Source organism: Chrysemys picta, chromosome 1 (assembly GCF_011386835.1).
Source record: "Chrysemys picta bellii isolate R12L10 chromosome 1, ASM1138683v2, whole genome shotgun sequence".
Taxonomy (NCBI): domain Eukaryota; kingdom Metazoa; phylum Chordata; order Testudines; family Emydidae; genus Chrysemys; species Chrysemys picta.
Window position 1 is genome coordinate 223,493,410 of NC_088791.1, and position 25,582 is coordinate 223,518,991.

General features: G+C 40.6%; 1 protein-coding gene across 2 annotated transcripts in view; it reads right to left on the reverse strand.

Annotated features, from left to right (window-relative positions):
* Window positions 1-277: 277 nt before the first annotated feature.
* The window catches only part of CLCN4 (chloride voltage-gated channel 4), a 58,138-nt gene continuing 32,833 nt past the window's right edge, over window positions 278-25,582 (reverse strand). Inside the window, exons 5-12 of one of the 2 annotated variants that reach the window (XM_005309314.5) lie at window positions 23,716-23,838; window positions 21,056-21,262; window positions 20,882-20,962; window positions 19,731-20,276; window positions 16,243-16,429; window positions 13,507-13,905; window positions 5,855-6,071; window positions 278-4,127 (exon numbers count right to left, since the gene is read on the reverse strand). In XM_005309314.5, coding sequence (XP_005309371.1) covers window positions 4,037-4,127; window positions 5,855-6,071; window positions 13,507-13,905; window positions 16,243-16,429; window positions 19,731-20,276; window positions 20,882-20,962; window positions 21,056-21,262; window positions 23,716-23,838 — 1,851 coding nt within the window. In that variant the 3' untranslated portion in view covers window positions 278-4,036. The remainder of the gene's footprint in view (window positions 4,128-5,854; window positions 6,072-13,506; window positions 13,906-16,242; window positions 16,430-19,730; window positions 20,277-20,881; window positions 20,963-21,055; window positions 21,263-23,715; window positions 23,839-25,582) is intronic. The other variant, XM_065580687.1, reaches the window with a different exon arrangement.

Consider the following 25,582-nt stretch of genomic DNA (forward strand, 5'->3'; position numbering starts at 1 on the left):
GTTTACCACTGTGTGGGACATTAACCAGGAAGAGCCCAATCCCACATTCTTTCTTCTCACTGAAAGCAATTCTCAGGCACAGAATTAATGGGAGTTCTTGCCTGAGTTACATATGCAGGATTAAGTCTACCATTTTCACTCGCTGAGCTAGCTCCAATCCAAGAAAGTAATCATGACCCACAACCAAAAATTGAACTCACACAGGAATCTGAATTAGCAGCCTTAAACTAGCTTAAGGAAGACAGCAAACAGAACAAACTTGCAGGAGAACAAATTATCTTCTTTCTTTAATTTAAAAAATAAATAAATTAAGAGTTCATGTTATTAAGACAATGTACTGCAATGTTGCTCTCCAAATACAGTATAAGACTATTTGTCTGAAGTTCATTGTATGGGGTTGACCAACTCAATATGTAACTTTAGCAATCACAAAACTCAATCAGAGATATCCCAACTCATCCAACAAGCTTGACTGGTCATGTGTGGTGAAATCTAAAGTCATACTGGTACACATGATATAAATGCTTTTTCGCTTACTTAACAATATGTTCATCTTTGTGGCTAGAACTGTAAGCTTGTTTTATTTAAAAATAGACTCCAACATTACTTTTTAATAAGGTGCAACATATAGACTGCTTTTTACAATTAAAAAACAAAGTAAAACAATACTCATTAGTATGCACTCATTCCAACACGGAATTAAATGGGATCTTCTACAATGCTTGGATGGTCTTGTTTTCTGCTTCACCAAAACAAAAAAATTAGCAGTTACTATTACAGTGACACTCTCAGAAGGGCCTGGTGCATGTTAGCTTTGTTCTGTTCTTTAACAGAAGGCCTCCTGGTGCAGAACACTTCAAATACATGTCAGAAGCTGAGTCTAACTCAACACAGTCCCTGCATAACCAATGTGTAATACTGAACTTGCATCATTCATCAGCAAAGGTTTTATTCACCCATTTGGTTTGATATCAGCCTCAGTCCAATAGCTTGAAAACAAGTATTGAACTGTAGTTGCATACACTGAGTTATATACTACAGTAACGTCCTCACTCTTAAATTAACCAAGTTCTGTGAAACTTTTTAGGTTCTGCAGAATTAATTAAATAATTAAGTCTGAGATCTACACTTAGGGTTTGTCCAGTAACTTCTGAGATCAATGTTGATAAATGCAAAGTAATGCACATTGGAAAACATAATCCCAACTATACATATAAAATGATGGGGGTCTAAATTAGCTGTTACCATTCAAGAAAGAGATTTTTGAGTCATTGTGAATAGTTCTCTGAAAACATCCACTCAATGTGCAGTGGCAGGCAAAAAAAACAAACAGAATGTTGGGAATCATTAAGAATGGCATAGATAATAAGACAGAAAATATCATATTGCCTCTATATAAATCCAGGGTATGCCCACATCTTGAATATTGTGTGCAGATGTGGTCGCCCCATCTCAAAAAAGATATATTGAAATTGGAAAATATTCAGAAAAGGGCAACAAAATTGATTAGGGGTCTGGAATGGCTTCCGTATGAGGAGAGACTGGGACTGGGACTTTTCAGCTTGGAAAGGCGATGACTCACGGGAGATATGATTGATGTCTATAAAATCATGAGTGGTGTGGAGAAAGTAAATAAGGAAGTGTTATTTACTCCTTCACATAACACAAGAACTAGGGGGTCACCAAATGAAATTAATAAGCAGCAGGTTTAAAACAAACAAAAGGAAGTATTTTTTCACACAACGCACAGTCAGTCTGTGGAGCTCCTTGCCAGAGGATATTGGGAAGTCCCAGACTATAACAGGGTTAAAAAAAGAACTAGATATGTTCATGGAGGATAGGTTCATCAATGGATATTAGCCAGGATGGGTAGGGATGGTGTCCCTAGCCTCTGTTTACCAGACGCTGGGAATGGGTGACAGGGAATGGATCACTTGATGATTACCTATTCTGTTCATTCCCTCAGGGGCATCTGACATTGGCCACTGTGAGAAGACAGGATACTGGGCAAGATGGACCTTTGGTCTGTCCCAGTATGGCTGTTCTTATGCATTTTGGGAATACTGTATAGACATAAAACACTGATGATACCATAAAGGGCTTGTACTATGGGCATTACATAAGGCATACTTTATAGCCATGGACTCTGAAATTCCAATGTGACTCTAAAAATAGCCTACTCTATTCCAGAGATAGAGGGTGTAACTGATGACAGCATTTGGCCTTCTGCATTCAGACTATTACAGTCTGCTACCACACAAAATACCTACATTCTGTATCCCACAGAGCACCAGAATGGAAAGGCTTTAGGACCAGATTAGCATCATTACCCCAACATACTTGGAGTTGTTTCCTTTTAAACTTCACATTCTGGGGACATAAGTGACACAAGGTAACAACAACAATTGCTTTCTTGCACCCTTGTCCAAGCTTGGTACTATGGAGGGTTGCAGCATTAATTCTGTACATGGTATAAGCAACTTAAAGGGTGAGTAGCTCTGCTAGAAAATAAATGTTTCAGCCATGCTATTGTAAACCACACACCTCCCGGGTGTGGTGTTCTGTCCCAGTTAGTGGCACCGAGACCACTTAGAGATTAATGAGTCTGCCACAGTCTTAGCTAATAGCCATGTGGCTTTTAGCTCATGCACTAGAGGCCAATGCATTTACCTCCAGAGATCCCAGGTTTGATCCTGCCTGCTGGAGACCAGGGTCTGTTGGTTTTACAAGTGGGGATTTGTCCGGGATTTCAACTGGGAAGTCTCTGATGCTCAGGACGCGCTTCCTCAGCTAGGGGAAGTATGTAACCTACACACCTCCTGGGTGTGGTGCTCTGTCCCATCTAATGACACCAAGACCACTTACAGAGAGATTCATGAGTCTGCTCTACAGCCTTAGCTAAGGGCCAGGTGACTTTTGACTCATGCATTAAGCTCCAGAGGTCCCAGGCTCAATCCTGCCTGCCGCCGACTGGGGTCTGTCAGTATTACACTATGTTAATTTAAGTGATTTCTTAGCACGTGCAAACAATTGCCAGTGGAGGAATAAGGAATAAACTGGAGCAGGGCAGAAATCACTGCAGAGCTTCATTTGTCTGTTTCTTCTATTTACATGGAGGGAGGGAGGTGCCTAACTCCCACTGACTTTCAGTGAGAGTTGAACACCTAATTGTCCTTCGTGCTTTTGAAAATCTCCCCCATGAGCTTTTTACACTTTTTCCATAGTCATAGCAAACTACATCATACTAAATATTACAGTACCAATTTGCCAATTTTTGCATAGAGAAATAATGAATCCTTACAAATCAATCTCTGCATTTTAAAAATAACAGAGGAGAGCTGATTGACAAAACTGCTAAACTGAGTAAAACTAAATGGCTTAAAGCAGGAAACAAAGGACAGGATGTTTAAAGTGAACAGAAGTGTATTCTACAGCTTGAGTTCCACTCCAGTCTCAATTAACTTTTACCAAAATAAATGAAGATGACAAACTTCTCCATAAATAGGATGATTTTTTTTCAATGAAAATATTTTAGTATAATTCAGTAGCAAATAAATAACCATGACATCAGTAACAAATAAATCAACATGAATCGTACATGCTCTGTTCTCAGTTTAGAACACAAAGGTTTACAGCTGTTACTAACTTATTTATAAATATGTGCTCGTCTTCGCACCAGTCTAATAAGTTAGTGTGAACGTTGGTGTGTTCTCCAGTACTCCTGGCTCCTTGTCTTCAAACCATATCACTTAAACCTATATCACTTCAAACCATATCACACATACCAGCAGAGCTACTAGGAAACTCATTGAAGAAATATAGCTTGATGTTTGCAGCTATAGAGAGCGTCTAACCTGACTACCTGATTAAATAAGTCTCATCCTGCATCCAATCCTCTCTGTTATAGCTTAGTTTTGGGCCACTCCTCATACACTGTATTTTTCTCTTTAAACAAAACAAAATACTGTATGCAGCCTTTGTGTTAACCTAGGAGAGATTCCTTCAAGGTTATTTCTTCCCATCTTCTGTTACCAGTCTAGTTAAACATGATAGATTCAGGGTCCTGGTTTGCCATCTGAGCCATATGTCTTAACACATCCTTTTTAGTTATGATGCCCAGCAGCCTTCTAGAAGAGAAGAAAAAAGAAAAGGTGAATCATCTGATCTCTCATCTATTTTTCCTGTTCTGCTGTAGGGGCCTTTTACGAGAGCTCCCATGTTCCAAAATAATGATTAAAAACAAAGCAAAACAAAGAACTAGTCCCACCTAATGATAACCACCAAGACAATAAAAGCCCATGTCCATTATAAAAATGAAGTGCCCTGGTTCTCTTTACCTCCTTTTGTGGAGAATCTATTCCACTCTGTGTTCAAGTGAGAACTGTAATTAATGCAACACCATTTTGTCTGAGAAAATAATTAAATTCTATCAGAACAAAATTCACTCTCAAGCAGAGGGCCACCAGCACAAGATCTAGGCAACACAAAACCACTTAAACCATCTAATCAGGGGCTAAGTGGGGCCTATGACTTGTCCTGGCATTCTGCAAAAGGGTGAATTTCAGCTTGTGTGTTCTTTTTAAAAATTCTGATGCCCTTATTTTCACGGCATAGTGCCTTACTCCCATTGACTTTAATGGAACTAAACAAGAAGTGACCATCCAACAGGAGTGAGAGTTTTGGAATCTGCCCCTTATTAAGCTATAACCAGCAACGCAAGTGCTAGTTGTGAGACATTTTTAATATCCAATATCTCACGACCCCTTGGGGGCCAGAATACCTCCCCATGCTACAAAGCATTCCTTTCCAACTCTTGAAACTAGTTAGATACTGGACTTTGGAACCCCATCATTCTTAGCACCATTTGCCTTTCAATTCAGTTGTAAAATAATATTGGTGGCTGATGCTTCAAGAACCGCTAGAGGTAGAAACCAAAACCAAAAGCTTCCAAGCCCGAGTGCCTAATAGTAGGCACCTAAACCCATCTTCCAAATCAGAGGCCTTATTTTCACAGTTGTTGAGCACCCAGAACTGAAAATGACAGTGGATATTCAGCATCTGTGAAAAGCAAGCCGGTTTTATTTAGGTGCCAAAACTTTAGGCATCCAAATTTATCAGGAATTGGGCCACTATATTTTTCTGTCACTATAGCCCAGGCTAGACTGTCTCTCCAAAAGGTTTTAAAACCAGTTTGAGCTGTTAGGAAAATTTTCCCAGTGCAGACAAAACTGTTAAACACTTTTGATTCAGTTTCTGTTCCTGATCATTTTTTGTCGTCTGTCTCTCGTGGAGTTTTAACTCACTTTCCCTTGCGGTCAGACCAAACTGAGCAGATTTATTTTTCTCAGTTGTCATCCACATCACGCTTTTCATGAGCACTTCAGCCTGGCTGGAAGCCTAGGGACAAGCAAACCCTTTGCAAACAGTGATATTTTGCCAACTCTGCATTTGCACTTGCTTAAAAACAAAATATATTGGGACATCAGCCTGATAGTATCTGTATTTTATTGTCCCTTATCTTAAATATGGCACCTAAATTACAATACATTACAGAGAAGGGAACATGGTCTGAGTGTGAGCTCAATGGCAGACAATACATCTTTGCTTCTAATTCTAGCTCTGCCACTGATTTTTTTCTGTTGCCTTGGACAGCCACTTGACCTGTCTATTTTAGTTTTAGAGAAAATAATACTACTTACCCAGCTGACTTCATAGGCTGTTGAGAGTTAGTTACTGTTTAGAAATTCCTTTGAATAGCAAAAGTGCTATATTTATTACAGCTACAGCAAAGCTGGTGTGGCACTTTCCTTCCCTTTAAGTACTTAATCTTATTGGTTCATCTATATATACCTACCCACTGCGTGTGACAAGACATTGTCTGAGTCCAAGTTTCCGAAAGATGTCTACCACAGTCTCCATTGGCGTGTGGTCAGTTACTGTGAAAGGGCTCAAATTGAGAATGCGCCGTAGCTTCAATGGGTGAGGGCTGTTGGCTGGGAGCTCTGGTGGATCTTCAGTGAAATACATGATAGAATTGCTCACCACCCCATCCTGACGCTGTCTTGCGTTCTCTGGAGGACAAAGAAATCAGGCACATGGCAGACCAAACTCATGTACATCCCTACTTGGAAATGAATGGTTACATTTGCTTTTAATATGCCAATGTATCAGAACATGGGATTACAGAGCAAATCACTCACATTTCACAGGGTCACCACAGTAATTCAAAGAATCCTATCCCAAATCAAATATAAAGACAGTTCCTGTCCCTTTTATTTTGTTTAGCATATCTTTACCAACATGCTATTTCTTGTGTTGGGATGTTAATTGTCATCATTTTCCTTAAATTCAAATGTTTTACACTATTGGTTTTAGCAGGTAACACAATGCAGTTGTTGTATGAAATTCACCCAGGGTGTCGAGGTATGGAAGAGCTCCCAAGATGATGGAAATGTGGAACTTCTGCTGTACATGTGCACCTGGATTTGGACATTGTGACTTCTACACCACCATATAGGGGCAGTCTGTGGGCATGTTTATTCGGTCTGTACACTGATCCCATTCAGGGTGTGTGTAAGAGACACAGCCATTATTTCAGGATTGCTGAACCACCACATGCCTTGCCCACAGGTTGGGGGGCAGATTCTGTCTCCTGAACCTCTGGATACTTCCTCATATAAAACTTGTTTACCTAGGCTTCATGTTGGAAGGAGGCATGGTTGTCTTTAAGGAAAAGGAGCAATAGTGAGGGGAAAAGTGCTGAGCTAAATGAATTTGATCACTTCAGTTTTCTCAACTGTGCATATTTGCCCATGTTCCAGATCAAAACCTCTCACTAGCACCTTGATCAAGCTGTGAAGTGAAGTTTACTCCTGGCTTTTATGACTATTATTACAAGCCTGTCACTTAACGTATACCCCTAGCCATTTGCTTTATAGTTATTGTTAAAGTGGAAATGGCTGGTTTTCTTTGCACTTTTCTCTTCACTGGCTGTTCGTTTGTACTCTGCAATATATGGTGCTAACAACAGATGAAATGAAATCTCAAGAATGATGATAGACACCTCCCTTCTCCCTAATATAAACACACCTTTTAAAAAAAAGAAATCATAGCTAATTCTAACCATTTTCCTTTTTGATTGATTCAGGTTGCTTCTGTTCCTGAGAGGCACAGGAAATTGGAGACAGTCAATGAAAATATATATATTCTTGGAGCTCATTTCCATCAATCAAAGTGCAGAAACCTGCTCTGTGACTTGTTATGTGCAGACAGTAATGATTTCCAACACATTCCTGCTGCATTATTTTTCTCTTAAAGATCATTTTGTTGTAATATCACTGGAATCAGAACAGCTCCAGTTCACACCTAATATTACTGTGTCATGTGACTTTCAACCTTCTCACCCGATATATTACACATACCCCTGCAATTTACAGGAATGATGCTAATCTTGTCTATTCTTGTCTTGATTTATACATCTGACTTTCAAAAGTGAATGTGCCTGCACAGGTCTTTGATATAGTAAGCTATGGGTTTACATCGTCTAACTGAAGGTGGTTCATTTAGTCTGACCCAGGTCAAGATATGTTCCTCACATAAAGAACCATGAATAAATCAGCTAGTTATTTTCACTCCTTTATCTACCCAGGAAGCAACAGACAATGACATTTTGGTAACTATTTTTCCAAAAGTTCTACTCCCCCCAAAATGACAATGACACTGGACAACACTGATAAGCACATGCCATTATTTTACTCCTGGAAGTAAAATTTGTGTCTCTAGAGACAATGCTTTTGCAAATGATACATTAACATTGGTCTAAATTCAATAGTACCATAAATAGGGTGAAATTTATACATAGGGTATAAATGGGTTGGGAAGTTAGAGACGTGATAAAATATAGTAATTGCACAGATATATTTCAGTCAGTGAGTTTGCAAAACTTAGTCCAAGGAGCAAAGCAGCACCAAAGGAAGGGTGACTATATTTGCTGACTCCACTGAACCAGAGTAATCCACAGAAGACGACGCCTGTCAGATTTAAAGGTTAATTAGTCCCTGCAGATATGGAAATGGTCTCTTGGATCTAAGCTACCCACATGAGCTTCAAATCCCAGCTTGTCTAACCTAAGTTCCTATACTGAGGATTTCTCTGTAGTGGAAAAGTGCATGGATTTAGCCAACATGTTAGTTATCTTGTTTGAACTAATATGGCGTTCAACATTGTTTGCCCTGGTCCACAAGAATGGTTTAAAAACTTATTAGCTAGTCATGTCTAGTCACAGGTAATGCAAAATCAATGTGATTACATCATTTTTTATTAAAAGTGTGTATTTGTCTCCTTAGCTAGACAGACCTCCATTTGCCTCTCCTTCATCTTTTGCTACCAGAAGAGAAGTACTATTTCTTCAGGGTCTAGCTACACTGGAGAAATGCGTCTGTGACGTTGCACTCTATATGATTTTATGAAAATGTAACTGGAATATGCTTCATGCAAAAGATCTCTTGTAAGGTATCATTACAAATCTTATAATCTATTGAGTGTGGTCATCCTATTTGTATGAATGTATCACTCTTGTATCTGAAACTAGAAATATAAAATATAACTCTGAGGTCCTATTGTAGTTATGCAAAGTGTGGGCCATTAATGGTGGTTTGGAATCTTGATGGCTCCCATCAACCAGGACAATTGATTGTGGATGGCTCTGTTTGCTTGTAGGCCTTCCTCTGCCACCAGAATCCTCACTTGGAAGCTCAGTTCTCTCGCCAGCCTTATTCATATGCAGCCTAGCAGAATTAGTAAGACATCAAATGCTCAAATGCCAACAGTATGCAGATGACATACAGCTCTATCTATCCTTCTTACTGTCATTAAGTTAGCTCAGTACTTGGCTGAGATCAGTTCATGGACAAAGAACATCTGGTTGAAGTTAAATCTGAGGAAGACTGAGGTTATGTTGGTTGGCAGAGGAGTTTGCAGCCACAGTGAAGTCTCCTGTGGTTGACAAAACACACCTACAATTGGTTAAGCCAGTCTGTAGTTTAGGGGAGGGATAGCTCAGTGGTTTGAGCATTGGCCTGCTAAACCCAGGGTTGTGAGTTCAATCCTTGAGGGGGCCGCTTAGGAATCTGGGGCAAAATGAGTACTTGGTCCTGCTAGTGAAGGCAGGGGGCTAGACTTGATGACCTTTCGGGGTCCCTTCCAGTTCTATGAGATATATTAGGAGTGTTCTTGGATTCCTGACTGACATTAAGCTGTCACACAGTAGTGTTCATAATTATCTTCTACAACTGGCTAGAAGACTCCATCCAATTCTGCTGGCTGAAGACCTGGCCTAAGTAATATGTACTTTTGTTACTTCCAAATGGATTTCAGCAATGCAATATTCCTGGTATACAACCATAAGTCCTCAGTATAGAACACAGCAACACATCCCTTCAGTACCATGGACCACCATGAACTCATCCAACCAGTCCTCTGCTCACTACACTAAATTCCCATTGAACACTGATTTATGTTCACGATCTCTAGTCTTACCCTCAAAGTGCTCATGGGCCCAGCTTACTTAAAAAAACAACAACAACAAAAAACAATCTGTCCGTAGCTCCAGAATGTGAATCGCCACTACAAACCTCACCACCTCCCCTTTCAAGTGCAAGGTGCAATTCTTCAGCCTTGCCTTCACTAATAGGCAGACATGGCACAGCGTATATTCATAAAAATATGGAAAAATGAAATAAAATTAATAAAAAATTTCAGAAAACATGCAATTTTTTCCCTGTCGGAAGAGATAAATAAGGAGAAAAGACACGCATGATGCTTGTTATAGCACTTCATGCCCCCTGGAAGGCTCTCCTATAGCATGGTGCAGAGCATGAATAGAATAGAATCCTTTTGAGCTAGAAAATTTAAATCAGGATTTTGATTTATAAAAGACACACATTAAATCATATAGAATCACCATGTACCATGAAAATTAACAAGCGAGACCGTTTATTGCAAAACTGGCATAATATGAGATCAGAATCAGTCATATGGTTTCCAAACAGTTGCTGTTACTCCCCACTGCAGCCCACTCTCCGCAGAAATGGTGGGAAGCAGTCATGGACAGCCCACTAGTCCTGGATGTTTTAAGAAAGCTCATCTATGAAGAAATGTTCTTTGATTTTTAATTCTTGACTCTGCCCCAGGCCTATTAGAAGAGATTTTAATTAGAGTGCCCCGGAAACATTACGGATTTCACATAAACCATTTTCTGAGAGGAAAATATTTCAGTTGAAAAATGTGGACCAGCTTTAATTTTTAATTAACTCTGCCCTAGTAATAAAAAGCGTAGAGACAGGACCACACATCCATGTGCCTCCCTGCGAACAAACCAGCCTTGTTGCCGTTTAGCATCATCATCAAAAAGTATAATTCTCAGCTTTTTATACCCATTTCAGATGGTGTCTGATCTCTCTACATTTAAATGAACAGGCCTGATCCTTTCCGGTTTGCAGCTTTGCTGGTCACTGATATTGGTGTGACATTAGTGCAACAGGCCTGCAATCCAGCATGGCAACTCGCTGCACACTCACTGCATGACAACATACGGTAGAAAACAGACAAGGGTCAGGCCCAGTGTATCTAATTTGTATTTTCAAGTTCTCACAAGGGAATTTAGGGAGTTGGGGATGGGCAACACCTTAAAAATAGTTAGAAAGAAAGTGATATAAAACTGCAAACTCCGTACATTTTATAAAGAGTACCAACTCTTGGTCTTTATATCTTTTGTCAACTCTCAAACACTGGTTTATTTTGCCCTTCTGACCCTGCCATAGGGTGTGTCTTTTGTATCTGCCAGAGGAACTGACAGCCTGGAGGTAAAACAAAGATTTAAAGGGACACTGTCACAATTGTTGGCTTAATTATCCTGTAAATTACTTAACAATTGTCTCGTATTGAAGTTATTACTTTGAGGATTCCTTCCTTGTGATTTTGTAGGGGGTAGGGAGGAGAAGGGGTGGTGGGGGGGCTATTGAATTGATGCTATTCAAAAAAGCAGATTCCCTTGAACTACTTGGTTGTCTTTTACAGTTAGATGAGCCAGGTGCCTTGTAGTTTGAGGTGTGTGCACTTCCCTATTTTTGATAATTGCAAAACTAGTCTGAATTCACAAATAGGGTTGCCAGGCATCTGGTTTTCGACTAGAATGCCCAGTAGAAAAGAGACCCTGGCATCTCTGGTCAGCACCAGAGCTGTTAAAAGTCCGGTCGGTGGCACAGCGGGGGCCCGGGGCTAAGGCAGGCTCCCTGCCTGTCCTAGCTCTGCGCTGCTCCCAGAAGTGGCTGCTAGATCCTTGTGACACCTAGGTGCATGGGTGGCAGGGAGCCTCTGCAAGCTGCCCCCACCCCCAGTGCCAACTCCACAGCTCCCATTGGCCAGGAGCTGTGACCAATGGGAGCTGTGGGGGTGGTGCCTGCGGGCGCGAGGGCAGCACAGAGCCTCCCTGGCCACCCACGCGCCGAGGGACTGCAGGGACCTAGCAGCCACTTCCTGGGAGCTGTGGTAAGTGCCGCTGGGACCCCGCACCTCCCACATCCCAACCCCCTGCCCCAGCCCAGAGTCCCCTCCCACACCCAAACTCCCTCCAGGAGCCCACACTCCTCCCTCAACACCATGCCCCAGCACTGAGCTCTCTCCTGCAACCCAAACCCCTCATCCCCGGTTCCACCCCAGAGCCCTCACTCCCCTTCATACCCCAACTCCCTGCCCCAGCCCAGAGCCCTTTCCTGCACCCAAGCCCCTCATCCCTGGCCCCAGCCCAGAGCCCACAACCCCAGCCAGAGCCTTCACCCCCCCCGCACCCCAACTCCCTTCCCTAGCTCCAAGCCCCCTCCTTCACCCCAAACCCTTCATCCCCAGCCCCACCCTAGAGCCTGCACCCCCAGCCAGAGTCTGAACCCCCTCCCACACTCCGAACCCCTGGGCCCCAGCCTGGAGCTCCCTCCTGCACCCCAACCTCTCATTTCTGGCCCCACCCAGAGCCTGCACCCCCACCCAGAGCCTATCCCTTCCCTCACACCCTAGCCCCCTGCCCCAGCCTGCAGCCCTCTCCTGCACCCCAAACCCCTCATCCCCAGCCCCACCCCAGAGCCCGCACCCCTAGCCATAGTTCTCACCCCCCTCCCCAGTCCCCTGCCCCAACCTGGTGAAAGTGAGTTGGGGGGCGGAGAGCGAGCGACAGAGGGAGGGGGATGGAGTGAGCGGTGGCAGGGCCTTGGAGAAGGGGCAGGGGAAGGGGAACAGCGGGGCAGGTGTGTTTGGTTTTGTGTGATTAGAAAGTTGGCAATCCTATTTGCAAGCCATTTAAACCACTCACCTCTCAGTCATGCAGTTAAAAACAAACATACTTGTAGCTTAAGGGAAGGCTGCAATATGTATTATAGCTAGAAACTGGGCTCTAGAATTCTTCTCTCATCTGCTCCTTAACACTCACTCCCTATGCAGAACATGAATCCAATAAATTTTGAGTCTATGGCACTCTGTTAAACCTACAATGATGAAGGGGATTCCAAAGTAGGCACAAAGAGTTTTTCCATCCCTTGTGCTTAACATATATAATATGATACCAATTATCAGTTTTGGAGGAAGGGAGATGGGAAATCAAATTATAGATGGACACCTGATGGGAACAAGTAATTTAGTTTTTAGATCTAATTTTACTTAGGGGTAGATCCACAAAGGGACAAATTGAGAGGGAAGGCTTTGAGAAATTAGGTATTACAAAGCTCAGCATTGCAACACTTGCTTCCCTTTGTAAATCTAGGCTTTAGGTAGTATCCTTTTAAGTAGAGCAGCTTAAAATGTAGAGTACATGGTTTACAGAGCAATTTTTACTTCATGAAAAAGTCCCTGTAAGCAGGAAAGGCGGTCACCAAAATAGCTGTTATTTTCTATTTATAGATTTTATTTTCCAAAGAACTCAGGAGCTTCCCCTCCTCCATTCATCTGAAAATCATACCACTGATCTTTCAGGTCACCAAAATCTGCAAGATTTAAATGCTTACAAATTACAATAACTATGATGTGATAACAGAAACTAACACAGTGTGGCACCAGCACTTTGCACGTTGTTATGTAGTGGCTGGGGTTCACAGATATCTTCGGACTTTTACTGCTGAGAGTGACAAAAGATTTGGTTGGAGACTAGAGATGCTACTGACCATGGTCTGATTTGACTTTCACCAATTTGAAACTGGTTTAACTCCAACGGCTTCAACAGAGTAACTTCAGATTTACCTCAGCATAATGGAATGCGGAATTAAACCCCAGAGGTTGGCTGAAGGTATGTTGTAGTGGGGAGGCTGCTTGGCATCGTTCTTATAAAGAAGGGTAGAAACGGCCTTCCACATCCTTTGGAGTAAACATTCAGTTTTGTTCTTACTTACCTATTTGTACATGCTTCACAGTATCACTAATACCCTTTACATTCCCATTAAAATCTATATTGTACTCTTTACTCACTTATTGCAAGAATCAGTTCCCGTCTCTGTGCAAAACCAATGAGACGCTCCGAGTCTTTGGAAACCACCACCGGAAAGCCATTGTAATCGGTCTCTTTGATTAATGTCTCCACATCTTCCACTGTCATACTATCCTGTGTCAGAACGGAGAGTGGAGGCTCACCACGCCTAGGCCTCATGACATCTGTTGCTAGTGTTCGGTGTGTGAACTCGTCCTTAGCATCCAGAAATGGGTAACCATTCAAATGGATGTGTGCCTCATAGATCCCTTCTTTCCCAAAGGCATCTGCTACCCACTTGCTGGTCACAGCTGCAGCCATTAGAGGTACAATATACTCCAAGCCTCCGGTTAACTCAAACATAATAACCACCAGGGAGACAGTCATTCTGGTAACTCCACCTGCCAAGAAAAAGATCATTCAGGTTCCCCCCTAAAAAAAAACAACAACAAAAATCTATAAATGTATCAACTCTTCTGGCTTTCTAGTATCTTATATTCATAAAGGCACGAAATTATTCAAACCCCTCACTGTGTGTCGTTCACTGAAAGTACAGGTTTCCATTTCATTTGCTGTAATTTTGAACAGAAAAGGTTACAGTGACATGCTCAACCCAAATTTATTAGCATGTGAAAAGCAGATAATTACGGACTCTGGTACCTGCGTGCTTGGAGATTACCTTAATTAAATAATCTGGCACAACAGCAAAGCACACACACGTCTGAACTATACTTGATACATGACATACCAAAACTGGATTGGGGTCAATCTAAACTACTAGGCCTGTATTTCTGGGAAAATCAGTGCTAAAGTGCAGACATGTTTAATTTCATTATTGACTTCTTCATTTATATACAATTGATTATATTGAAGGTTTAATTTGAAAACATACTTGATTAAGGATTACACTCAAAGAAAAAGAAGCATTAAGGGAACTGTATTAAACATAGCACGCTCCTCGATCAACCTCTGTAAATTGCTTGTCATAATGTAAGCAGCTTCCATAAAATGTGTTTTTGTAGCTTGGTTGTGATGCCCTCTGTATATAAATCAGTTCTAGCATCAACATTCTTCACTGTAGTTTCTTTGTGTCATTTTATAATTAATCTGTTTACTGCTGCAGTTTACATTACAATATATAAAGAATCATGTAATCACAGTATAACAATTGTATACGTTTCTCCAGGTAATATGTCAGAAAGATAATTGTGATAATTTGATATTCTTAGATCTCCAAATACAGTGCCATTGTTTAGATTGGAGAAATAAGAAAATAGGTTATTAAAAGTTGTTGGTATATAATTGCATGGGTAATGCTATGCAGTTACAATTATTACATAGCTGTTTGTGGCTGTAAAAACAGAATATGATTGCCTGCTAATGGATGCACAGTAAAGAACTTTTCTTTAATATAAAAGCAAAATGTCTACACTGATAAATTCTGTGTTGGAATGCTAAAGAAAAGAATGGAAAAGGACAACTGAGGCTGGTTTACTATTTCTGACATTAGGTTCCTACCATGACTGGTGTCACAAATGATCCTACTTATCTGCCAGTGCTCCTCTTGATGCAGGTTTCATTGGAAGCCTACTGAATTACACTAAGGCCTGGTCTACACTTAAAATTTGCTGGCATAGCTATGAACATAGGGGTGTGAAAAAAATCATACCCTAACTGACATAGCCAGGCCAGAAAACTGCTAGACGCAGTTCTACTGGCACAGGATTCCTTTTGCCAGAACAGCTTATTTTGTTCAGAGCGCTTGTATAAGCTATATCAGCAAAAGCACTCTTTTGCTTGTACAAGATACATCTACACAAGAAAGCTTCATTGTAGACAAGGCCTAATTCTGTGATATATGCCCATTACTGCATAGTCCAAATACCAAGCAGCAGTGGAAATTATGTAAGATACAGGTCAAGTAAAAAACGAAGGAAGAAATAACATGCTTGGAATTGATGTTTTCACATTTCCTTTCCATGTACAACTTGGCATTTGATGTACGAGATTTAGTTTATATCACTGGGCTTGCTTTAACAATTAGCATTTAGGACTGAATGGCAGTCCAATTAAAGTTAATAGCAAAATTCACATTGAATTCAAAGGAACCAGGCTTTGAACCTATAATCAGAGATGAAAGACTGAATATAGCCTGCGTGAGTGGTAATGGGATACAGACCTTTCACTTCCAGATCAATTATTTCAATTTGGGCAAAATTTGTAGTGACCAAATATGGCTTTCCTTGGCTCAATATTGGAATATTTTAAATCAGCGGATAATTACAGTGGAAATCACACCCATCGCAAATGAGCAAGCCTCTTGGAAGAGTTTTCCTGCTCTTTATAAAAAAGAAAACTCATGTTCTTTTTATAACTCTCTCCCCACTCACCCCCATATTGTTTGCAATTGACATCCTTTTTGGCAGATTCAACAGAGAGGACTAAGTGTAACTGGGCATGGACAACTAACTACCCCCTCTCCTCTAGACTATGTTTAAAGTACACCAACGTAAGGAAGAGTTCAGTGCTACTGCCTGTGCTGTGCCTGATCGTATAATTTGTTTCCAGGATTGTCAGAGTGGCAAACTTGCATGCTTCCATGAGCATGAAATTCTCTTAACAATTTAAAAAACCCACAGTACATCTGGAAAACATCTTGTAGCACACACACACACACACACACACACACACACACACACACACACACACAAATAAATAAAGACCACCACTTACTGTACCTAAACATGCTGCAGCTCCCACCATAGCATAAAGCCCTGGGGTGACACAATCCGCTCCGGGTCTACACCAGTTCCTGAAGATGATCCAGTCATGATGATGGTAGGCCAGCTGCTCTACTCCAATTCCAACCATTCTACCAGCCATGGCTCCCACAGCCATGCTGGGAATAAAGAGGCCTGAAGGGATCTTAAATGAAATACAGACAAGTGATCATTTTGACCAAAAGGTCTCAGCTATGCATGTAAGACATATAGTTATAGAATACCAACATCCCTTATCGGAGCCAGTGCCAGACCCCACAACTCTCCGGAAATCTTAGCGGATCTTCTCCTTGGTCTGAGATGGTCCTCTGCAATGACTGGAATTATACAGATACTTAAAAAGTAATATATAATTTAAATACATGCAAAAAGAAGAACAGGAGTACTTGTGGCACCTTAGAGACTAACAAATTTATTAGAGCATAAGCTTTCGTGGACTACAGCCCACTTCTTCGGATCCGAAGAAGTGGGCTGTAGTCCACGAAAGCTTATGCTCTAATAAATTTGTTAGTCTCTAAGGTGCCACAAGTACTCCTGTTCTTCTTTTTGCGGATACAGACTAACACGGCTGTTACTCTGAAACCTTTAAATACATGCTTATCTATTTGATCTAATCCTAGTTCCTGAATCCACACCAACTTTAATTTCTCAGTATTGGTATGAGCAATCTTCTTTTTTAAATTCAAAATTTGCACATTGCATAGTTTTAATTTCTCCTCTTCTGAAGGCGTAGCTTTTTTGTGTGTCATAAGTTTGAAAAGTATAGGCTTAACTGTAAATAGCATCTAGAAATGAACCTCTATCATATGGGATACTTCAAAACTTTATTACTGCTGTTCACCTTTATTTATTAAATATCAGTGTAATTTAGATTGGATTTTAAATTAAACGTCAAACAGCATACAAATTGAAATGAGGAATCTGAGGTAGCTCGTTTCTTCATCTGAATTTGCTATACACCTTCCAGGAAGCGTTATGAATCATTGCCTTGCTGTCTGATGTACAGTCAAGTCACAAGGCACTAAGCAATACTAGAGAAAAGAAGAAATGAGAGAACCAATCGCTCTAGCTTGGCTAAGTCACTTTTCTGTAAAATATCGAGCATGTCTTTCAGGTAGGAGAGAGATTTATTGGTGGGAAAGAAATTATTTGGTAGCCAATTATAAATTCTGTAGGGTTTTAAAAATATCTTTTTAATTCTGAAAATGAAGTTAGAGCTGGTGAAAAAGTGCCAAAACTTGGAGGCTGAAATCCTCTCTCTACCCAAAGGAAAGGTATGGCACTGGTAGCAGCAGCGCTAGTTTCCCCAGTGTTCTCATTCCTGTTCAGGTACGACCTTCTCTAGAGAGTGTTAAGCCTCTTTGCCTGTTCTCTCCTCGGGTTCTCTGCTGACACTACCAATTGATGCTGGTGTCCACTAAAGCAGTGCTTCTCAAAGCCGGTCGGCTGCTTGTTCAGGGAAAACCCCTGTCAGGCCGGGCCAATTTGTTTACCTGCTGCGTCCAGCACATCCCTCAGCCTGCGCCACTTCCCGCAGCCCCCATTGGCCTGGACCGCTGGGGCTTTCCCTAAACAAGCAGCGACCGGTCTTTGAGAAGCACTGCACTAAAGAACTGTACTGAGAACTTTTAGCTACTGAACAGCCATAATGATAACTTTGTGCCAGTATCAACCTCAGCCACATCTGAACTTGAGACTTCATCAGTGAAAGGCGTCACCATCCTATTTCAAATCCTCCTCCAGTTCCATCAAGTTATATTAAATCCACGGGAATCTAAGAACACTTAACTTGAACTCTGTTTGTTCCTACAACTCAGGAAATCTACTAAAATTGAGAGATAGTGTTAATAATATTTTAATCATTAAATGGTTTTTTATTATTAACAATATCCCCAGTGTAAGAAAACCCATGTTTCTTGACTTAGATTATCCTATTATTATTCCCAAAGACAACTACAGAGTGAAACCTTATAAAACAAACTAACTGAGTTAAATCTAGTAAGAGTAGCACCATAAGGAGAACCCCAAGTTTGAGTATCACATGGAAAAAATACTAGGCCTTTTAGGTTATGCATCCTCAGTTCAAGCTTATTTTGCAAGATAGACTTTAATGGGTTTTAGCTTAGCATATGGCACTGATACCATATTAAAGTGGGTGGCTCAGCAGAACTTGATTCATTCTGCTATGGGCAGATCCTAAATTAGACACTGAGAAAATAGCAGTTGGTTAGGTTAGCAAAATAATCACACTGTTGGGTTTATTTCAATGGTTTCGCTTTTTTGGAATAAAACCATCAATATATTTATGTGAATGCGAGCTACTAGTTTATACAGACAAATGTATGTTTAGAAATGGGCCCCATCACCAACCGTATAGCTACAACTTGCCTCTGCCCACTTTGTGTAGTTTGGGCTTGGATAAAATGGAATCTGGACCACAAAGCCCCTGTTTGTTTGGAGTGGGGGGGTTTAAACCAAAATAACCCTTGATTGCTCTAGGTTCATGTTTAAACAGCACCTTTTTTCTTTTAGCCATTTGGTCTGATGTACAGAACTCTATTTCCCCTTTCTTTCTAAAAAGCAAAACTTGACAAACACAATGAGGGAAAAAAATAAAACAAACCAATAAAACCCACACTGATGGAATATTATAGCTGAGCTTTTAGTTAAAATTTTGCACATTTGCATAATCCCGTGAGCTTTTAAATGTAATAAATAGTCAGTAAATTCAAACTTATGGCTCCCACAATCAGTGCACCTTGGCTACACTGCACTATATTGAGACAAAAATTCAACAACGTATACGGCAACATAAAATACTCCATATTTCCAAGGGAGCTGAATTTCAGTTGAAGTGGGAATCATGCTGAATTGACTTACTGGCAAAAGTGAATTTAAATGCTCAAGTACAATATCTTTTTTTTAAACCAAGAAAAATCAAAGAAACCTAGAAGATACAACAAGGGTGCTCATTCCAATACTGTCTTTTTTGTATCTAATGCAAGTTGATGAGAAGCAGGGGAAGCGAGTCATACAAAAATAGATCGCATGCTACAGCTAAATTGAGTTACTCTATATATTACAATGAAATACAAACACTGAATGAAAGACATGAGATAGTTATGTGATAGCATCTTACAATTCACCCCTGACACCATGGGTGTCTGTGGAACTTTTGCTAATTTCTGAATCTTTAGATGAATCTGTTGTCATCAAAGCAGAATCCTACTTAAGCCTTAATTTTCTGAATTATAGCTGAGGTTTTAGTTAAAATTTTGCTTCAGAATTTGCATGTTCTCATACATATCCCTGGTATTATGCCAGATGTATGTAACCTGAACATGACACTCTAAGTTCTAATATTAACCAGGTCTTGTCATGCAAAAGTCTAGCTTCAACACGCAGTATGGATTGCAGCAGTGAACTTTACACACCCTCCAACTTACCTTCATACCAAAAGTAAATATTGTGATGATAATTTTAAAAATCAGAGCCAGGGCCAGCTGCCACATTGCAGTGTAGACTCCGAAGCCAGCAGGTCTGTCAGGGATGTCATCTACAGGCCTGGTCATGTTTGGGTCATTAATATAGTCACAGAGTTGTGAGGACTCCAAAGCACCACAGTCATTGAAAAGCTCAGAGATCAGCTCACTGGTGCTCCTCCGGGTGTATGGATTAGGATAGGCGATGATGGCAGTGATAGCAGTTACCACAATGACCTCTAGGACCGGATACTTCCCAAGCCTGGTTGTTTTGCGCCTCCTGCACCATGCAATGTTGCAACGGATAAAGAGCGTCCCCCACAGACCTCCAAAGACCCCAAGCAGAATGAATGGGAAAAGTTCAGCCATATACCAGGGGGTGTGGTACTCCACATAAAAAAGAACCAGTCGGCTGTTTCCAAACGGATTGATGGACCTCAGAGTAAAGGCAGCCACAAGAGCAGCAAAAAATGACCTCCAGAGGGTTTTCAGGGGAAAATAATAACTAACCTAAAACAAACAGAGACAGTGAATGCTTAACTGAGCGGGAGGTAAGGTGTTTGATTTAGTTACTCTCTTTTCTGTAGCACCACAAGCCCTACTGCATTCCGTCTGTGGTTAGTATGACTTTACATACATGGGTGTGTCTGCAACCAGAACGTGGTCACACATCTGTAAGGAAAGGCATTTTCAGACTTGAGGAGGAAATTGCGAACAATGGAAAATGAACGTGAGATGAATCATAAAGCAAGCTGTTGAACAGTTATGATCTCTAGACATGTGGTAGCAAGTTTCTGTAATCTTTTGTTAGAATGCTCAAGGCGTACACCTTTTCATATGGAGTCAAATGCTGAACACACACAGCACAACCATGCCTTTGGTTATCTCCAGGAGACTATTACTCCTCTTCCGCCAACATTATGCTAATCTACAGGATTACTTCTTATTGGCAACAACTACAGATTACATATACTTATATATGGCATAACAATATTGGGAAAATAAAATGGATTCTTAAGGAAGGAATCAAGGGAAAGTATTTTTACTGATGCAAACGAATTCTGCAAACATACACTATGAAAGTGAAACACAGCTGATTCACTGGTAGCTCTTACCTCTTCCAGGCTAAAAAGTACACCACCAATTGGAGCACCAAAAGCAACAGAGACTCCTGCAGCAGCTGCAGCTGAAAGCACCTGCAACAAAAAGATTTGCATACAAGGCATGAGCCCTTTGAGTTGTTGACTATATTTAAGGGGAAAGAAATGACAATCTGAGTCCAAGCTCACCTCTCTCCTCTTTCCTTCATTCTTGCTGTACTTTGAGAAGAGGCTGCTGAAGAAGTTACCACAGCAACAAGCCACATGCACTAAAGGACCTTCTTTGCCAAGGCTGAGGCCCGAAGACACGACCAGAACCAAGGTGACTGTTTTGATTAAGAGTGTCCACTTCCCCAGGTAGCCCCTAATAATGAAACCACTCAGGATGGTTTTTATCTGGAAGGCAGGAAGAATAGATTGAAGAACTAAAACTTCTGCAACTTCAATTTTGCAAAAACAATTTAACAGCTATAGTAGACAAAGCATTGTTTGAAAGAAGCCAATGATGCACAGAGCAAAAGATTAAGACAACTTTTCTACAGTGGTATTGTACTAGTGGTTAACATGAGTAGTAGGTAAACATGGCAACAATTTTACAAGCTAGTTATTGTGGGTGGACGCCTGCCTCTGTGAAGTCAACAGGATGCTGCCCATGTGGATTGGCTTTTAGGATCAGGGCTTAAGTCAGATGCAAATGAGTGTCACCAAAAAAAAAAAATAATAATAATTATAGTGGGGGGCAGATTCCATAAACCGAAAATGTTTTGTTATTTCTAAAAATCCCATCACAAAAAAATATTACAGTGCCATGAAACTGAATCTGGCAGAGATTTTGGTTTTAACAAGTTTCTCTTAATTTTTTTAAAATATGGATCAAATCTTGCCATATTTAAACAAAGTCAACAGGCAAAAATCTGATTTGGAATTTACCTCTAAAACATGTCTAAATTGAAGGTAACTCTAGCATATACACATTCCTTGCCACCATTCTTAGCAGTGATTTTTATTTTTCTACATCCTGTTCCAGCAATCCAGTCCAGTGGGACTAGGACATGGGGCTGGGTTGGCATCTGAAGCGGCACAGTTTCTGATGGGAGTTCCTTTACTGACTGCAGTGTAAAAGGAATTGACTGAGCGTGTTCAAGCAATAGCAGTTTTAGTGTGCCTTGTAGCCCTTTGAGAGGGAAGGAACTATGATTTACTATATGTTTGTACAGTGCCTACATTGCTAGAGTGCGTGACCTGGTTAGCTTATAGGCATTAAAGCAATATACACGTAAAATAATAATAAAAAATCCTTTACAAGATTATAGCACGAGTTAAGACCATCAGGACTTTAAAAGTGAGAACCAACTAAGCTGTGTCAATTTAATTACACATCATTCCAAGTTCCAGTTTACATGGATTGATTCTCCCCCCTTCCTTTTTTCCTTTGTATTCTTCCCCAAAGATATAAAGAAATAAATCAATCTCTAAGCAAGTTTTCTAAAAGTACACTCAAATCAATATTGAAATAAAGTTTTTGGCTTTGGTGTTTGTTGATTTTTAAACTTCTCAAAATTTTGCAAATGAAAAGTTTTTCATCAAAAAGTGGCTTTTTTTTTTTTAACTTCTGACTTTTCTGACTTAATTATCAGAATTTTTATCCAAAATGTAATCAAAACCAGTAGACATTTTCATTTATTAAAATTCAGGTTTTCTGTAAGTGAAAATGTTTGATAATATTTTTATTAAAAAAAATTTAAAAGTTACAACAAAAATTGAAAAAAAATTAAAATAGCTTCATATTGACACCTGAGCAATGGAAACAATGTCAATATTTCAGGAGGGTTTTGCAATTATTTTTTCCAACCAGTTCCAGATTTTTGATGAATCAGTTTTAGATTTCTTGGATTGCTCTCCTAGAGGTGAGGAAAGGAGCAAACAGCTCTGTACACTGAATTAAATCTAAAGAAGAAGGATAAGACTTTCAAAGACTGAAGCTTAAATTTAGACTCCGAAATCCATATGGAGGTTCTTAAACAATAATACCCAGCTGTTATTTAGCACTTTTTTTTAAATAAGTGTCTGACATGTTTTATTAAAGTATTGAGTAACCTGTAGATCTCCTTGATTTCAAGGTCACTCATTTAAGAACCCAAATATGGATTTAGGGCCAAATTTTCACGTGACTGGTGACTTTGGTTGCCTGAATGTTGGGCACCCAGCTTGACACACCTGATTTTCAGAAAATCAGAGCCTTTAAAGGAATTCCAAATGGTGGGTTCCCAAAAATTGAGGAGCTCAAAATTACTAGTTACTTTGGAAAGCTTGGTCTTGAATCTTCCTCCCTTCCCTTTCCCTCCCTCCCATCCCCTGCTTAAATCTTGGCCTAAACTTTTATCTTCTCCCTTATAATTGGAACATGTAATTGTATCTGCTGGACTTCCAGGCAAATATTTATGTGTAACCCACTGATGAGTATGCACTATGGCCCCCCTCTGTGTCCAATCCACAGAGGATATGAATTGTTACAGCCCAGCTAGGGAGTCTTGGATCTTTAGCTCAAGTTGTAGCAGTTCATGCTTTTAGCTCTGGGAGTGTCCAGTTCAGTCCTTGGGTTGCTGGCCAAAACAACAGCCATTGCATATGCCTTTGAGTGGAGTCTAAGATGAAGAATTTAGATCGGTAACATGAACACAGCTTAGGCAAAAGGCATAATATAAAGACATGTCCAGTGGGGGAAAAAATTTAAAATGCCTTGCTTCTGCTTGTTCATATACCAAAGGCATAGCTATATGATAGCACAGGTCTGGAACATGAAATGATTTTTCAGTTTTTAAATTTGCATCCATCTGGAAGAAACTCACCTCTGGAATCCCAGAACCACAGGCATAAGGAGCAAACACCCTGACCAGGGAGACTGCCAGGAAAGCAAAAGATAGAGCCCACATAATGTACAGAAAATAGTTTAGAATGTAAGCACTTGCACCCTGGAAAAATAACAACAAAAACACTGTTAGACAAATGCAATGAAATAACCTTATGTTTCTATTAGGATTAGGAGTGGGGTGGAGCAGGTTCTGTTCAATTACTGCAACACTAGTAGTATGTTTGAAGCTGCTTTTGTCTCAGTAAATGTGAACATTTGCACTTTTTTGTGCTCCACAAACATATATAGATGCAGCATCTTAGTTTATTTAAATCAATCTATATGGTGTCTTTTGTAAGGTTCTCACGCACTGTACAAAATACCAAACTAAACACTTAAACAGTTGAAAGAAAAGGTAAGCACATATACACAGTCCAAATAACATCAAACAAATCTAGCACCAGGGCAAACCCAGTTACAGCCAGAAAAAAATACCTCAAAGGAGGGATTTGCAATGTACTTTAAAGTCAGCCAATGAGAGACAGCGGCTGGCCTCTCTGGGGACACTGTCTGAGATTTTCAAAGCCGGTGATTTAGCAACACTTCTCCATTAATTTTAATAGAAGGGCCAAGACCAGAACCACCCTGGCTAATTGTAATGATCAGGCAGGGACATAGGATGCGAAGTGATCAATCCAGTTCTGAGGGTTTCGATTATGAAGAGGCTCCCCATACTAAGTCTGATACCTTAAATTATATTCTTTGGTGTAATAGCAGCCAGTGCACCTCACAGAACATGGGTATAACTGAATTCCTCACTCTTATCTGAAGGTATAAGGTCAATGACTCATTCTGCAGTGGTCACAGCCTCCAAAGCAATTTGAAAGGACGCCCAATTATGAATGTATTACAGTCGTTTATCCTGTGACAAAAGCATAAGCAATCATGTGACAAAAGCATAAGCAATCATGCTGAGACCTGTACTCAAGATAAACAGATGGGCTTTCCCACCAGGATGGAAATGGTAATGGTAATAGCCACTCTAAATCACTGTTGTAACTGCGGAGTGAGCAGTCACTGGTTACCTCCAAGTTCCACACCCATCTCCAGTGACGCCATTCTCCCTGGAATGGACATACAAAAACTGCCCAAGTTTTCCTCAAGACACTTTTCCCTACCCATGAGCACGACCTTGACCTTTTCTGTGTTGAGTTTCAACTGGATGTGTCCATCCAAATAATAAAGCCATCTAGACCAGGGGTTCTCAAAGTGACCCCTTTCACATAGCAAGCTTCTGAGTGTAACCCCCTTATTGTACCAACAGGGGGGAGGGATAGCTCAGTGGTTTGAGCATTGGCCTGCTAAACTCAGGGTTGTGAGTTCAATCCTTAAGGGGGCCATTTAGGGATCTGGAGCAAAAATCTGTCCAGGGATTGGTCCTGCTTTGAGCAGGTGGTTGGACTAGATGACTTCCAGAGGTCCCTTCCAACCCTGATATTCTATGATTAAAAACGCTTTTATACCTATTTAATACCATTATAAATGCTGGAGGCAAAGTGGGGTTTGGGGTAGAGGCTGACAGCTCACAATCCCCCATGTAATAACCTTGTGACCCCTGAGGGGTCCCAAACCCCAGTTTGAGAACCCCTGATTTAGACACTCCAATAGCCAAAAAAGAGCCCATAATGGACTGATCCAATAGGTGGCATGGAGCTGTGATTCATCAGTCTAAAGATGACAATATGATGCATATCTTTAAAGGTTCTCCCTCTGCTGCCTGATGGCCCAGAACAGAGACAAGGGAAGCCTCTGCGTGAAGACTAGTAGTGTCCATAACCTATATTTGAGGTTCTGGGAGTGCTTTT